We start from the raw sequence: 14,469 nt of genomic DNA on the forward strand, positions 1-14,469 counted from the left end.
TATGGTTGGCTGTGAGTTCCTGCATCAGTATTAGTTAGGTGTTGTCAGAACCTTTCAGGAGACAGCCATACTAGTCTCTTGTTAACAAGTGCTTTTTGGCCAGCAGTAGTATCTGGGTTTTGGTGTCTGCAGATGGGATGGATCTTCAGGTGAGACAGCTTCTGAATGGCCCTTTCTTCAGTATCTGCTCTGTTTATTTGTCCCTATCTTTCCTTTAAACAGAAACAATTCTGGGTTAAAATTCTGAGATGGGTAGGTGGCCCCATCCCTCAACCAGGGGCTATGCCTAACCTCTGGATATTGTCTGTACAGGTTCTCCCTCCCCTTTGTTGGGTATATTGGCTAATGTCATCTCAGTTGGGTCCTCCTCTGTAATTGCTCATCCTATGAGCGCTGTTGAGATCAGTGATGTCATTGCCTTCTTTTGACAGCATTTTGTGCTTTCTTTTTGTTTTTTATCTGTGGCCTGGTAGCTATTAAGATGCATTTTTATTACCTCTGATTATTGGCTATATATATATATGCTTTTTAAACTAACATTTAAATTAATCACCCTATGCTCTAATATTTTTCTCTATATTTTTAATGTAATCTTCTAGTCTTTCAATTTAATTAGCCCTAATAGTTTCAATTTCAAAACATCCCATTTTTTTCAACTATGTGTTTATGTGTATATATATGATATGTTTCTTTCTGAGGCATATACTGTCTCTTTCTTAGTACAGTTTATTAGGTATAATGTCCTTGGCTTTAGTCTGTTTCTGATTTTAACTCTTTTACTCGGCATTTTTGTATCTGTGCATGTTAATATTGGTATTTTACTTAAAAGTATAGCATTAAATGTTTTGTAACCTTTAATTTTATTTTTTTTTTGTTTTTTAAGCTATCTATATTTTTCTTTTATTAAAAATACACTTTACATATGATGTAATCTGATTATAGTTTCCCTTTCCTCTACTCCTCCTTCCCCGAGTTCCTCTTTAACTCACCTCTTTTCCAGATTCACATCTCTCCTGTCTCTCATCAGAGGACAAACAGGAATCTAAGGGATAGTAAAAAAAAAAAATGAGATGAGATAAATCTTCAGACAGATGCCTTAATGTTGTGTGTGTTTTCTCTATGCCTGGTGCTTTTTTAATTTCTAACATCTTCTTCCTGACTTTTCCATGGACCTCTCCTCATGATCCATTCAAGTGAAACCCAGTGATGTTCGAATTTGCTGTATTGTCCCATTTCTCTGCCCCTTTGTAGGTTATTGTTATCTTTGTAACCTACTGATTGGACTTTTATCCTCCTTTTTCCTGCCAAAGTTTCCCCTTGTGTGTGGCACTTCTCAATTCCCTGCCATTTCATTTTCTGTAGGCCTGATCAATATACTTTTGTCATCATTTTTTGCTGCTTTTCTTTAAAATAATTCATTCTTTAAAAACGTAAGTAATGTGTCTGATAAAGAAATACTTTTAAGTTAATTGAGATCTATTATGTGATTGTTAGTAGGAAGAAAATTTACTCTGATTTTTCTTTAACATCAGAACTGATTGTTGTAAAAGAAGGGGTGCTTTGATACCTGAATTCAAATTTCTGGGATATTAGAGAGGCTGAGGTTAGGAAGGCTAAGACATTGAAGCAAGGTCAGGATGGTGCTGATAAAGCCACAGGGTCAAGAGGGATGAAACAAACAGACTTTGGAAGATTGGCTCAGAGACCAGATTCAATAAATGCAGAAAAAATTGAAAGGAAGTCATTGAACTACATCTTGGCTTACACATTCACTTGCTTTCATAGGCTACCACTAATTAATTCTTGAAACTATTAATTAGTATACATTCATTTTAATAAAAAATCCTTCATAACTGAAAACCATACTAGCTATGTGGAATTACTTCATAGTAAGATCATTCTGCATGTATTGTGAAGATGGGTGTTTTTGGTTTGATTTTTGTTTTTACCAAGAGCTTTCAAACTGGTGCAATGCACATGTCTTTCAAATGGCAATCAATATTAAGTCTTAGACATCTTGTGGTTTTTGTCGCTTTTTTTTTATTACTGTTAGGAAATATCTGACTCTGGGTCATACTTTTTGAGATTTCATTTGATTCACAGTCTAGAGGCTCAACTATGGAATGAACTCTAGTGAAGCTTCCCACAGCTGTGTCACCTCTGGTAGATAGACTGCTATGTCTTTGTGGGTACCTATGAGAAGAGGGAGTTTCAATGTTAATCAGGAAGCCAATACCCTAGGGAAGGCTTAGGTCTGTCTTTTAAGGCAATCATGCCATTAGTACTAAATCAGGAGTCCCAAGAGAACCAAGCTAATCCCTTTTGGTGGCATGTCTCCAGGGCCCTAAATGTGTCCAGACCACTAGGCTCCATCTCTTAAATAACCCCATGTCTGCATAGCCACAAATAGGACAAGGGCTCAACATGAAAAAACTATATTAAAACCATAGCCTCCTGCAGCCGTCATAGGACAGGAATTCATTGATCCTTTGGATCCATTTGTCCTGTAGTCAACTTAAGAGGTGGGCCATGATCAACTATCTCAAACTAAGCGAAAACACTTGGTCTTGTGCTTTAAAACCAGAGAAAATTTTCAACTTTATTTTTTTAAGGTTTATTTATTTATTTTGTGTATATGAGTACATTGTAGCTGTCTTCAGACATACCAGAAGAGGGCATCAGATCCCATTACAGATGGTTGTAAGCCACCCTGTGGTTGCTGGGAATTGAACTCAGAACCTCTGGAGGAGCAGTCAGTGATCTTAACCTCTGAGCCATCTCTCCAGCTCCTTCAACTTTCTTTGTCTGTCAGTTCTTATCATTCTTACCTCCAACCCCCATGGAATGAAACTCTACAAAGTTACAGTAAAGTAAATGGAATGTATAGTTGGATCATAATGACGACAGGGTGCAAAGAGGATAAGAGACAGAGAGAGTGATACCTGGAACAAAATGTGTTTGCCAGGCATGGTCGAGCCCATTACACACCTGGCCTCTGTACAGCTGGAACTCTGCTCAAGGCCTACACAAGATGAAGCCAGCCCAAAATCCCTGCATGGATGAAAAAGGGGATCATGAATAACCACCACTAGTTGGGGAAACTATTGAGAATAAGTGGATGCTGCTGTGAGGAGAGCTCGTTTTGTTCGTGGGTGCTGACACTGAGGTGCTATGTGTGCTCCAGCAGATGGTCTTAGCAATTCAGACATAGCACTCAGTGGGTTTTATAGCACATGTGAAGTTGGTAGGGAAAAGTGATGGGGGATAGGAGAAGGCTTGGGAAGAAGGAATGGCAGATAGATTTGATCAAAACTCATAATATGCATGCTTTATTAAGTAAGTAAATAAAATATGTAATTTCTTCCATGACTAAGGTTCTATACCATATACAACAACATATTTTTCCCCATTCAAAGAGACTTAGTAACTTTTAATTAAAATTCAATCCTCAAAGAAAAGGGTCTTCCAAATCCAGATGCTTCCCTTTTGTGTGTTGCTTTTCCCTCTGAGGTTACCGGCTTGGTCGACGCACAAGACTTGCCTATCATGACAATAGGGGTAGAGGTATCAGTACCACTGGTGTTTCATAAGCACTGAAACTTAATTTTGTGTGCCGGAATTAAGTCAACATAACATGTATGAATCCTTATAGGCCTTCCCATTGTCCACTTTCAGGTCTACATGGGTTCCTTGCTCTGAATTCAGTTGTTTCTGGGCTCCTTGCTTTCTTTCCTCTGAAGATTCTAGAGGAGCGGGTAGGGCTCAGATGCTTTTCTAGACTGTTGAGTTGAATATTTTGCCTTTTCTTCTTGAAACCAAGAGCATCTGTGAAAGTCAGTCATAAAGATTGCCTGTTAGGGTCTTTCTCTAATACTTTGTTTCCTTCTGTAAAGGTTTGTATATTAGTGGCCCAGGGAGTGGCACTATCAGGAGGTGTGGCCTTGTGAGTAGGTATAGCCTTGTTGGAGTTGGTGTGACACTGTGGTCATAGACTTTAATAGTCTAGTGCTAGCTGCCTAGAAGTCAGTCTTCTCCTAACAGCCTTCAGATAAAGATGTAGAACTTTTAGTTCTTCCTGCACCATGCCTGTATGAATACTGACCTGCTCCTGCCTTGATGATAATGGACTGAACCTCTGAACCTGTAAGCCAGCCCCAATTAAATGTTGTCCTTCTAAGAGTTGCCTTGGTCATGGTGTCCATTCACAGTGGTAAAAACCTAACTAAGATGCCTTCTAATGTTTAATACACTTACCTTATTGGTCAGGCTCCCTTAAGACGTTGTTATGGTCTCAGTGTACTTATTTATTTGTTGTTTTCTGAGATTTGGAAGCTTAGTTATTTTATAGTCAAAATTCTAGAATTTCCCAAAGAATCAAGGATTTCACATTTGTGAGAATAGCTATTTTAAACAACAAAGGTATAACCTTCTTTGCGAAGTATATTGCATATCACTGGAGAAATATAAAAGGGAATTCATTGTGGGAAATATTAAGAAGGCCCCTAAATAGGAAAAATAAAATTATTCATGATTTAGCAAGTCCATGATTTGTTGCTCATGCCAGACTGCATATCACCCTGTCAAAGTTATGTCTGTATTGCCATGTTCACAGCCCTCCTATTCACAAAGTCAAGTTACAATTTAACTCAAAAGGAGCAAATATGTACACACACACACACACACACACACACACACACACACACACATATATACATACACATGCACACACACACACACACACATATATATATATACATACACATGCACACACAGACACACACACAAACATATATATACATACACATGTACACACAATATATACACACATGTATACATGTATATACACACATATATAAAAAGACACCCACATACTTACAGTTAATGTAAGTGCACAGTAATGTTGAAAATAGTGAGGAAAGTACCTTTTAAATGTCTTTACTAAAAGATGATGAATGTTCAAGCTGGTAGACGTGTAAATCATCCTTGTTCATTTCACACCCCATTCATGGATCTTAACATCTCTCAGTACCCAATAACTATTTTTAATTTACAGTGTGTGAGTTTACAGTAAATTCATTTTAAAACAAAAATCCTTTGGCTGGTTGTTCAGGTGGTTTTCAGGGCAGTTGAAGATTGTGCACATCACAGGGAGCAGCCATTCCTCTAGGGGCACTGTGCATTTCTGCCTCAATAGAGGGGAAAGGAACGTGGCATGAGCCAGGCCAGGTGATCGTGACTCACCCTACGTGTACATATCTGGTCACACAGGCAGTACTTTCAAAATACTATAGAGATCAAGTTTTCATTCTGATAAACTTACCTCTGAGCCAAGAATCTCTGTTGCCTATTTTCTTTTCCTACGTAACAATCATTATATATAAATCATTTAATCCTAATGAGGCATATGTAGTTTAGTATCATCTGTGGAATAAATAAATAAATTATTTGTGTAGAGCCTAGTGGCAGGTTTTACATAGCAAGTCACTGAGAATTAAAACAAGCCATGGTTTACAGAGGTAGGATCAGTTTGCCAGGATGGGCTAAAGGGCAGTGTATGCTGTCAGTAAATGAGGATTGTGTGTGGCATCAATGTAGATCTTTCTCTACGGCTACTTTCTGTGATGGCTTCATGGAACAAGGTATTATACTTTATATACTCACTACGTATGTGTAATATGCATGTCATCATTTAATTTATAGCTAAAAGCCCCTGCAATTTAATATGTTAATAATTGGACAGCGCACACATGAACTCACAGAGACTGTGGTAACATGCACAGGGCCAGCACAGATCTAAGTCAAATGGGGTCCCAGTGCTGAGAGGAGGAGATACAAGCTTACCTCCACAACCCAGAAGATGTTGCCAATTAAGAACCACTCACAAAGGAAACATTGGTTTTTCCTGAATACACAGACCACATTAAAGAGCAGGACCCATGCTCAGAAGTAGATGGCGAACACAAAACAAACTCAATGATATTTTTGGAGACTTTTTTTATTTCATAATGTTTTGTCTGGGCTCTATTTTCTTTTTAACCATGTAGATATTTTTAAAAAAATATTTCATGGTTTCCAATTTTGTTTTTAATGGCTTTTTTATTTTTCTATAAATGGGAATGTACGAGTCTCTGCTTAGGAATATGTTTCTTATACTTTTTCTTTGGCTCATTTTTTTCTGTGCTTTTATTTTGTCTTATTCTGGCTTATTTTGACTTTACCTTAATTTATTTTATTATTCCTATTATTTTAAATGCCTGCTTGTTTTTGAGAAGGGGGAAGAGAGATAGAATGAGAATTTGGGTAGGTGGTGAGGTGGATAGATGGGAGAGGCATTGGGGGAGGGGCAGTCACAATCAGATGTGTTGTATGAAAATAAACTTATTTTCAGTAAGAAAAATAAGTAAGATAAATGATAATTATCATAATGACTTAATTCTAAGTTAAAAAGGTCATTACATCTTACATCTGTTTTCTGTAAGTATTTCATTTCAGTACAATTAGATGGCTAGCTTAGGGTTAAGGACTTGACAGTAATAATAGTTTCCTGTAACATTGTCACAGTTCTCATTGCAATTTATTAATATATATTCATATTCAAACAGTAAGTTGCTTCTAATATAGTTTACATTTAATAAGTCTATTAAGTGAAAACGCATGTCTGAGTTCATTCAATCTTCACAGTGATTTTATTCAGAGATAATGCCTTTTTTTAAGAATGAGAATCTCTGGTACAGAGAAAATAAATATTCAATCAGTGGACAACACATGGATTGGAAGTGACAGAACTTAATGTTGTAGAAAGTCACCTACATATTATATAATGGTTCTAATATTCATTTTGATACATAATACATTTGACTTTGTAGTTTTATTATATACATATATATACATATATATACATGCACACACATATATATCTATAAACACACACACACATATATATAATTAGAACTTTATACACACATATACTTTTTTGTTTGTAGTAAATTTAATCTTATTATATTTTCTAAAGTATAATTTATAGATACATTTATAGCATTTGTTAATCAAAATACTTGAATAATACTGGTGTTGGATATAGGAATTTTCTATATTTGAAGCATTGACCCAAAGTCTGATTATTGACATATTCAGTGAGTTCATACAGAAGTTGCCAAATATTGAATTTGTGTTCATTTTCTATTATTCACAATTATACCAACTTCTTCACGCAATTCTTACTATAACCCTGGAAAATGTAACACACTTTGTAAGTCAATCCGCTGGAACAATGAAGTTAAATACAGTGACTGCATTGTGTGTTGATGAACCAGAGGAAAGTTTGCAGTCCAAGCCTTGAATCGGGACATAATTTATCATCCCTTCCCATCAGTTCAAGTAACAGAACTTAATGAAAGTCGACAGGGTTGTTTGCATTCTCTTTCATCAGAGCATAACAGAGTTTGCTGGTGAGCTTGTGATTTCTTACCATGTCTTCTATTCATGTCCACTGTCTTCTTAAAGACATGCCACATTTTCCCACAGCTTTCGCCCACTCACATAGTTTCAGTGTAAGAATTTTAAGCAAAAATAATATGGCCGTGCGGGCATATGCCTGTAACTCCACTGTTTGAGAAACTGAGGCAGGAGGGTTGCTGCAATTTTAAGGCCATCCTGGGCAATGAAGTCAGTTTGACCTGAGCCTGAGATACAGAACAAGATCTTATATAAATTAGTAAATCTAGGTAAACGTTTTGTTTTATTAGTTACTACAGGGAATTGTATTTTGCATCGTAATTGTTTTATGTTTGTCAGCTGCATTATAGCATTCTTAGGATTTCACCCTCTCTTGTGATATTCTTTTAATCAATCATTTCTTTTACTTACAGAATATATACATGTTCATGAAAAAAAAATGACTTACCAAAAGTTTGTGCATGTGATTTTTTGGGCAGAACTATGGTTTCATTTTATATGTTTAGCTGCTGATTTTGCAAACTACAACAGAAGTCAGGCCCACGGTCAAAGCAAACTGTCAGGGGAGCACCTCAAGTTTGTAACCCCCTTGAGAAAATCCTGGAGCAAGCCAACAGAGTTTTCCAGTTCAGTCAGAGGCTTTCTTTCCAGTGCTAAAATCTAGCTAAGTAGCTTCTGTTTGTTTGCCCAAGTTGCCTGAAAGATCTGCATAGAGATTCGTCCAAAATGCTGTTGGACAATAAAATGAAATGTAATGTTGTTACTCACATGCTGCATTCAGTTTGCTGTTTCCTGTGAGCATTTTTCCTGTAATCTGCTCTCCTCCTAAAAGAAAACCCAAGGTGACACAGATGGCCTCCAATAGAGACACACAGAAGAACGTGACCACTCTGCTTCAGTCGTGTCTCTGAGTTGAGGAAGCAGAGAAACCAGAAATCCCAGCTAATTAGAAGATAAGAATCTGGCCAGAAGGAAGAAGTGCAGTCTCTCAGCCTCTGCCCCAGTTACTCCAATTGCTTCATCTTCATCTATGTGAAGCAATGAACCTTAACAAGCACTTCTTATGCTAACAGAGCAAAATGCAACAGTGTTTTCTCGTGGTCTCAGGGACATCTTTGGGAGTAACATTGTATCTTGTTCTTTACAGAAGTGCCAGTTTGTTAATCTTGGCACAGTTCTTCAGGGCAAGGACTATTGTTCATCCTTTTTACAGGTTAGGAAGCTTAGATGACTTTCTTACGTTTGCAGTGGTGCTGAACTCTCCTGGTTCTCAACCAGACTTGTCTAACCCTAGACACCAGTCCCTTCTCTCTATGGGTCCTTTAAAAGTCAGGTGATGGCACTGTGACCCCTGCCTGTGCAGGGACTGGTACAATTCAAGTCTAACTCAAACTCCTCTAGCAAGATGAACTTGGAACTCTGTCACTTGAATAAAGGACTGATAAAGGAGGGATATTTTATGCTTTAAATTTATGTCTTTATAAAAAAAGAAATTTTCAGTCTATAAACATAATAAAGCCTTAAGATTCACTCAATAAGTGAGTATTAGGGAATCACCAAATGAGACCATTTAGAAATTGTTTATGTTGTGACTTAGAGGGAGCCATAACTCACTTTCTTATATGCAAACATCTGCAAAATAAAAATTACAGATATAAAAATTTAAGTGGTACTTTACCAAGCCTTTTTTTATGTGCCAATATGCCTTCAATTTTTCACACTGTGAGAAAAATAGCATCACTAGACATGCCTTAGAGAATCCTAGAGAGCCTCTAAAGATCTATCTTTCTTTTTAATATTTTTGGAATGTTTCTACCCAGTAAGACTCTGAAATTTTATCAGTCTGCTGTAGATACTTAGCCATATAAAAAGATATCTGTGTGTGCATTTCTATATACATATGTGCATGTCATTTTACAGTCAAATCATAATAAGAAATATTAATTACCATTTATGGGAGGGGCTATATTTTGTACAATGCATAATCAAGCATATATATGACACTTATATATATACATATATATGAAATAATTTTTAGAATCACTGTTGTTATATAAAAAATCTGAAATTATAAAATACAATTTCAATTTTGAACCTAATGTAATATGTGTCTGTGTATGTCTCTGTGTTTATATCTGTGTATGTGTATGTCTGTGTGTTTTTGTTTCTGTCTTTGTGTGTGTGTGTGTGTGTGTGTGTGTGTGTGTGTGTAAAACTATGCTACAATATGGTAAGTTGTAGTTTAGACTTACTCATTTGGAACATTTCTCAGTAGACTTCCCACCTTTGTTGTGTCTCTAATTTACTAATTACAATGTATGTTTCTGTTTTCTCAGAAATATGTTCTAGCTCTGTAATCCTAACTACTCCATAGGTTGAGGCAGGAGGATCATAACGTCAACGCCTGCATAAGCCACAGTGTAAACATAAGGCTAACTGTATCAAGTTAGGAAGATCTTATTTCAAAAACAGTAAAGGGGGGAAAGTGTTTGTTTTGCCTATGAAAGGCACTAGGTTTAAGCTCTATTGTTGAAGGAATATAATCTATTTAGTTTTTAAAATTTTCATATCATGTGTGTGTGTATAAATATGTACCATATGGTTATCTGTTTCCTGAAGTGGTCAGAAGAGGTCATTGGATCGCTCAGAGCTGGAGTTAAAAAGAGTTGTAAGCTACTGTGCTGGTGCTGAGAAGTTAATCTAAGTCCTCTGCCAGAGTAGTAAATGCTCTTGACTCTGGGGCAGCCTCCAGCACCTAAGAACTTTAAATGATACATGCGCACTGTGTTGGCATTAGTGCTTATGACTCTGGGTTAAAATTCGGCACTCTTCAGCTTAAGCCACCCTGATGTGAGACATCCTGCAGCTGCCACAATCTCTTCTCAGACTCAACATTTCTAGGACTGTTTCTCTAGTCTCATTTCAATGTTTAACATTATGCCCTGTTTTCATCTGCTTCGTAACAAAGTTACAAATGACCCACCCTCGATGAACCACCCACAATATTTACACCTCTTTAAGCCCACTTCGTCTATTTTATATGGTTATTAGACAAAGGGATTTTCCAAATAGTGACATTTCTTTTTGTGTCAGTGGTATTCTTGAAATTTCAGCTTTTGCCTTATATCAGGACTGGTTGCTAGAGTCACCCTCTTTTGTAAGTCAAATCGCTAAGCCTGCGGCTTGCAGTGCCCTGCTGATTCTGTATTCAGCTGCTGCATTATGACTCCATTTACTGTCTCTGCGTTCTAACACAAACACATTTCAAGAGGCTTAAATAAGAGGAGAAAGTCAGGACAATATATCTTAGACAGGAAGGCGTTGGCAGTTTCATAAAACCATGCCAAAATATTGTCACATAGAGTATCTTGGATAGCAAATCCAATAGAGCCTCTTTGGAGAAACACATTTTTTTTTTCCTAAAGTTTTTTCTGTAAATCAGTCTAGGTGACTTTCTTTTATACAGACAGGATCATTTTCAAAATAATGGAGGGAGGGGAGAGAAAAGAGAAACCCAAACTCTTTCCCAGTAGTGATCTCCTCCGAAGCCATCTGGGAAGGGAGGTTTTTTTTTTGCTTGGTCACAAGTGACTAGTCCATGATTCTGAAAGGAGTGATTCATCCTCCTTTGAAACAAGAGATAAGTGGGAGAAAGAGCCGTTTAAAAATGACTTTACAACTGTTTCCTTTGGAGCTATGACTTCTTTTGCTGGAATGCGATCCAGAACAGTTTCCCTTTGAGTCTCGAGTTTGCCTTGAGCAGTTCTCTTGTCTCTTTTCCCCCACACCCTTCTCACTTCTCTCCCTGTCTCCAACAGATTTACACGGACTGGGCCAACCACTACCTGGCAAAATCTGGCCACAAGCGGCTGATCAAGGATTTGCAGCAGGACATTTCGGACGGGGTCCTTCTGGCAGACATCATCCAGATCATTGGTGAGACCTGCTCTCTTAAACTCAGAGAGGTGCTGCTCCCAGCTTCTTTGCTACATTTTAGTTTAGGTAGAAGGGACACTGAATTGCTCCATGTATCCAGGAGTGCTGTGAGCAAGTGTGGCTCTCTCCAGTGTGATTAAATGTGTTTACTTGAGATTGAAAAAGGCATTCTGGCCATATTTTGATATAGTTCACAGATAGCATTGTCAGAAATGAAAACGTCATTAAACCATATGCCTCCCATGTGTGCATTTTGTTAACCAGAGTAACGCATACCCCGAGACTCCTTGAAACTGGATCTTGATCCAGCAGGGACAATTGTGAAAGGTCTCATGTCAGCAGTCATGTGGCACATGCTGGAAAACCAGCAACAACTTCCTTTTTTTTTTTTTTTTCTTTGCTTGATTTGTGCACATGGAATTGTAGACTGAGAACAAGTGTGCTCTCCTCTCCTGTCCATGACTGGGGAGACTGAAGAGGGGGCAGGGATAGTTCTGCTTGGTGTTTTATTTTTACTTATGTATTTTTTAAGATCTCCTTTCTGAGTGTTTCACATCATTGCTTAAGCATGTTGTCCTTTCTCTCTCTCTCTCTCTCTGTTTTATTTTATTTCTTGATCTTAGCAAATGAGAAAGTCGAAGATATCAATGGTTGTCCGAGAAGTCAGTCTCAGATGGTAAGAGTCAGATTAATTCTCATTCTCAATGCTTAGCCCCATGTTCAAAGTTAAATGTGTCTGTACCATGGCTTTAAAGTTTGTCTGCATGCCTTCCTGCTTGTCTAAGAAACCATCTTCTCCCGGTATTTCCGTGTGTTTGGGGGCCATGCAACATCAGACTCTGAGGAATTCTGATGACTGTGCACCATGCCCGTAGGTGTGTTTTCTGACCTTTGACCTATTTTTTCTTTTCCTCTTCTGTTTGCTCTGATGTTCTATAGTATGTGATTCTGTACACTGGGTTTTCTGTCTGTGAACTTAATTTCCAGTTTGAAGCAAGAGTTTGATCTGGCAACTACTTTTGGAAGAGCACTTGCTGTGTGCACATTTCAAACATAAGCGTATTGTTTTAGGTGTTCTTCAGGAAGGTCAGTGTAAACACAGGAGATCATGCCAATGTGAGAAATAGTTCTGAAGGCTTGTTGTAGCCTACATCCTGAAAAAATGTATGATTCTGATATAAGATGTATAGTAGCTTCCAGAAAGCCCTATTTCAGAGGCCCTTTACCCCAGCAGCATCTGACTTTTACCATGTAGCAAAGCTTAGCATCTATAAATAAAATCATAGATAGATTGACAGCTGAGAAAGCAAACTGATCAACTAGTCACAAAGCCACGGCTTAGTTTTCTGGGAGGAACGTAAGACAGACTGCCTATAGTGAGGGTTTGCCAGGCGTTACCAAGTTCACTAACAGCCCAAGTGTCCAAGTAAGACTGCTTCTGAGAACAGTCATGTTCACATAGAGTAGGGGCTTTGAATGTCTTAAGGGATCCTTGTCATAGATTTGGTCAAGTGAAGAACTCATGAACTTCTTAAACCTGCTGACCTGCTTTCATTAGTCTCAGAAAATGGAAATCCAATGTAATAAAAGAAATTTATTCTTCAAGAGTGACTAATTAGCCTTCCCCAAAGCAAGAGCACTTAGAAAAAAAAAAAACTATTAAAATGTCATGAGCTACAGCTGTTGTGAAAAAACATCACTATAAAGATATGGTCTTATGAAAGACTTCAGCTTTGAGGGTATTTCCTGAACTAATTACTCTCAATGTAAATTGTTCTCTGTGGAAATTAATTACATATGCTTTGTAAAGTTTTAGTGCTGGTATTCAAAATAGGATGATAGTGGTTGCTGCTAAGCTAATAGTTCTGTGATCCCGGAAAAACATGAAAACTCCCTGGGCTTTCTCAGTTGCAAAATAAACCCTAACTAAATGATGATCACAAACACACACACATATAAGTATATACATACATATACATTCCATTATACATATTATATATAAGTTATACATTAAAATTTGTGTGTATATATAATACCAATGTAATATAATTACATATATATAATTACATAAATATAAATAAAAATTATTATGAACTTTGTAAGTAACATATGAACACATTAGCACCTGATAAAATATTAGGAGAGCTTTTCCTTGAGACGCTGCTTAGTCCCTGAGATGCACGTGTCAAAGTTGTAAATCCTAGGACTTGATTTTGTTTCCAGCATTCTAACCATGAGGGAATGGTACACAATATAAGGTGCTTTAGGTCTACAGCCATCCAGTTGCTCCGCTACCTTGAAGACAAGCTCATTCGTGATAACAGGGAAAACAGTCTCCAAAGCTCAATGTTAGGAGGGACAATCCTCTGATATTGATCTGAAGTATCTGGACCTAGAATTTCTACCGATGTACAGACGCATCTCAGCAGCAGACTCTGTTGCTTTTTCTGGTGTGATGGCATTGCGACATCTATGACTTTCTCCCTCTAGAAAGCGTTAGTTGGTCATATTACATTTTGAATAAGGACAACTTGGGTCGTGGCTTTCTGATTGGTTGAGCCTCAGTTCTGACCTTGGCACGAGCCCCCTCTGTCAGTTAAGAAGAAAAGCTGTGAAACACATGCAGCTTTTGGCTGGACTATTTTTGTCATTGTTCTTTAGAACTTTTATTGGCACCGTATGATTAATGAGTGCAAAGCCCAGATGAGAGCAGAGACCAGACAGGAAAAGACAGACAGTTGTGGTGACATGACTAGGTGTATGCATCACACATGGTACTTGCTGATTGTTATTGTACAACCCAAGGCTCCGCATCAATAACAGAATTCCATCTTTGCCCACAGAAGAACTTTCTTCCTGGCATCTTACCTGTCTCGGCTTCTGTGACCTTCGGTTGCTGTTTGTGTTTAGTATCAACAACAGCAACAACAAAGACACACTAAAAAATACTTTCTAGTACTGGGTGGTCTAGGCTTACACTTTAGACTCAATTGTTACTAGAGGATCATGTAAAGCACTTAATTTCTGGAGACAGGAAACTGTAATATATTGAGCCATTTTTGTAAATTATCTGTAGTT

At 37.6% G+C, this 14,469-nt stretch overlaps 1 protein-coding gene across 3 annotated transcripts in view; it reads left to right on the top strand.

Moving 5' to 3' along the window:
• Positions 1-14,469, top strand: part of NAV3 (neuron navigator 3) — a gene marked incomplete at both ends in the record, with an annotated part of 293,999 nt that overhangs the window by 75,690 nt on the left and 203,840 nt on the right. For all 3 annotated transcript variants that reach the window (XM_080934946.1, XM_080934947.1, XM_080934948.1), the window contains 2 exons: positions 11,274-11,391; positions 12,015-12,067. In XM_080934946.1, coding sequence (XP_080791072.1) covers positions 11,274-11,391; positions 12,015-12,067 — 171 coding nt within the window. The remainder of the gene's footprint in view (positions 1-11,273; positions 11,392-12,014; positions 12,068-14,469) is intronic.

The sequence above is a fragment of the Micromys minutus genome (genome assembly GCF_963924665.1).
Source record: "Micromys minutus genome assembly, chromosome: 22".
Lineage (NCBI taxonomy): Eukaryota > Metazoa > Chordata > Mammalia > Rodentia > Muridae > Micromys > Micromys minutus.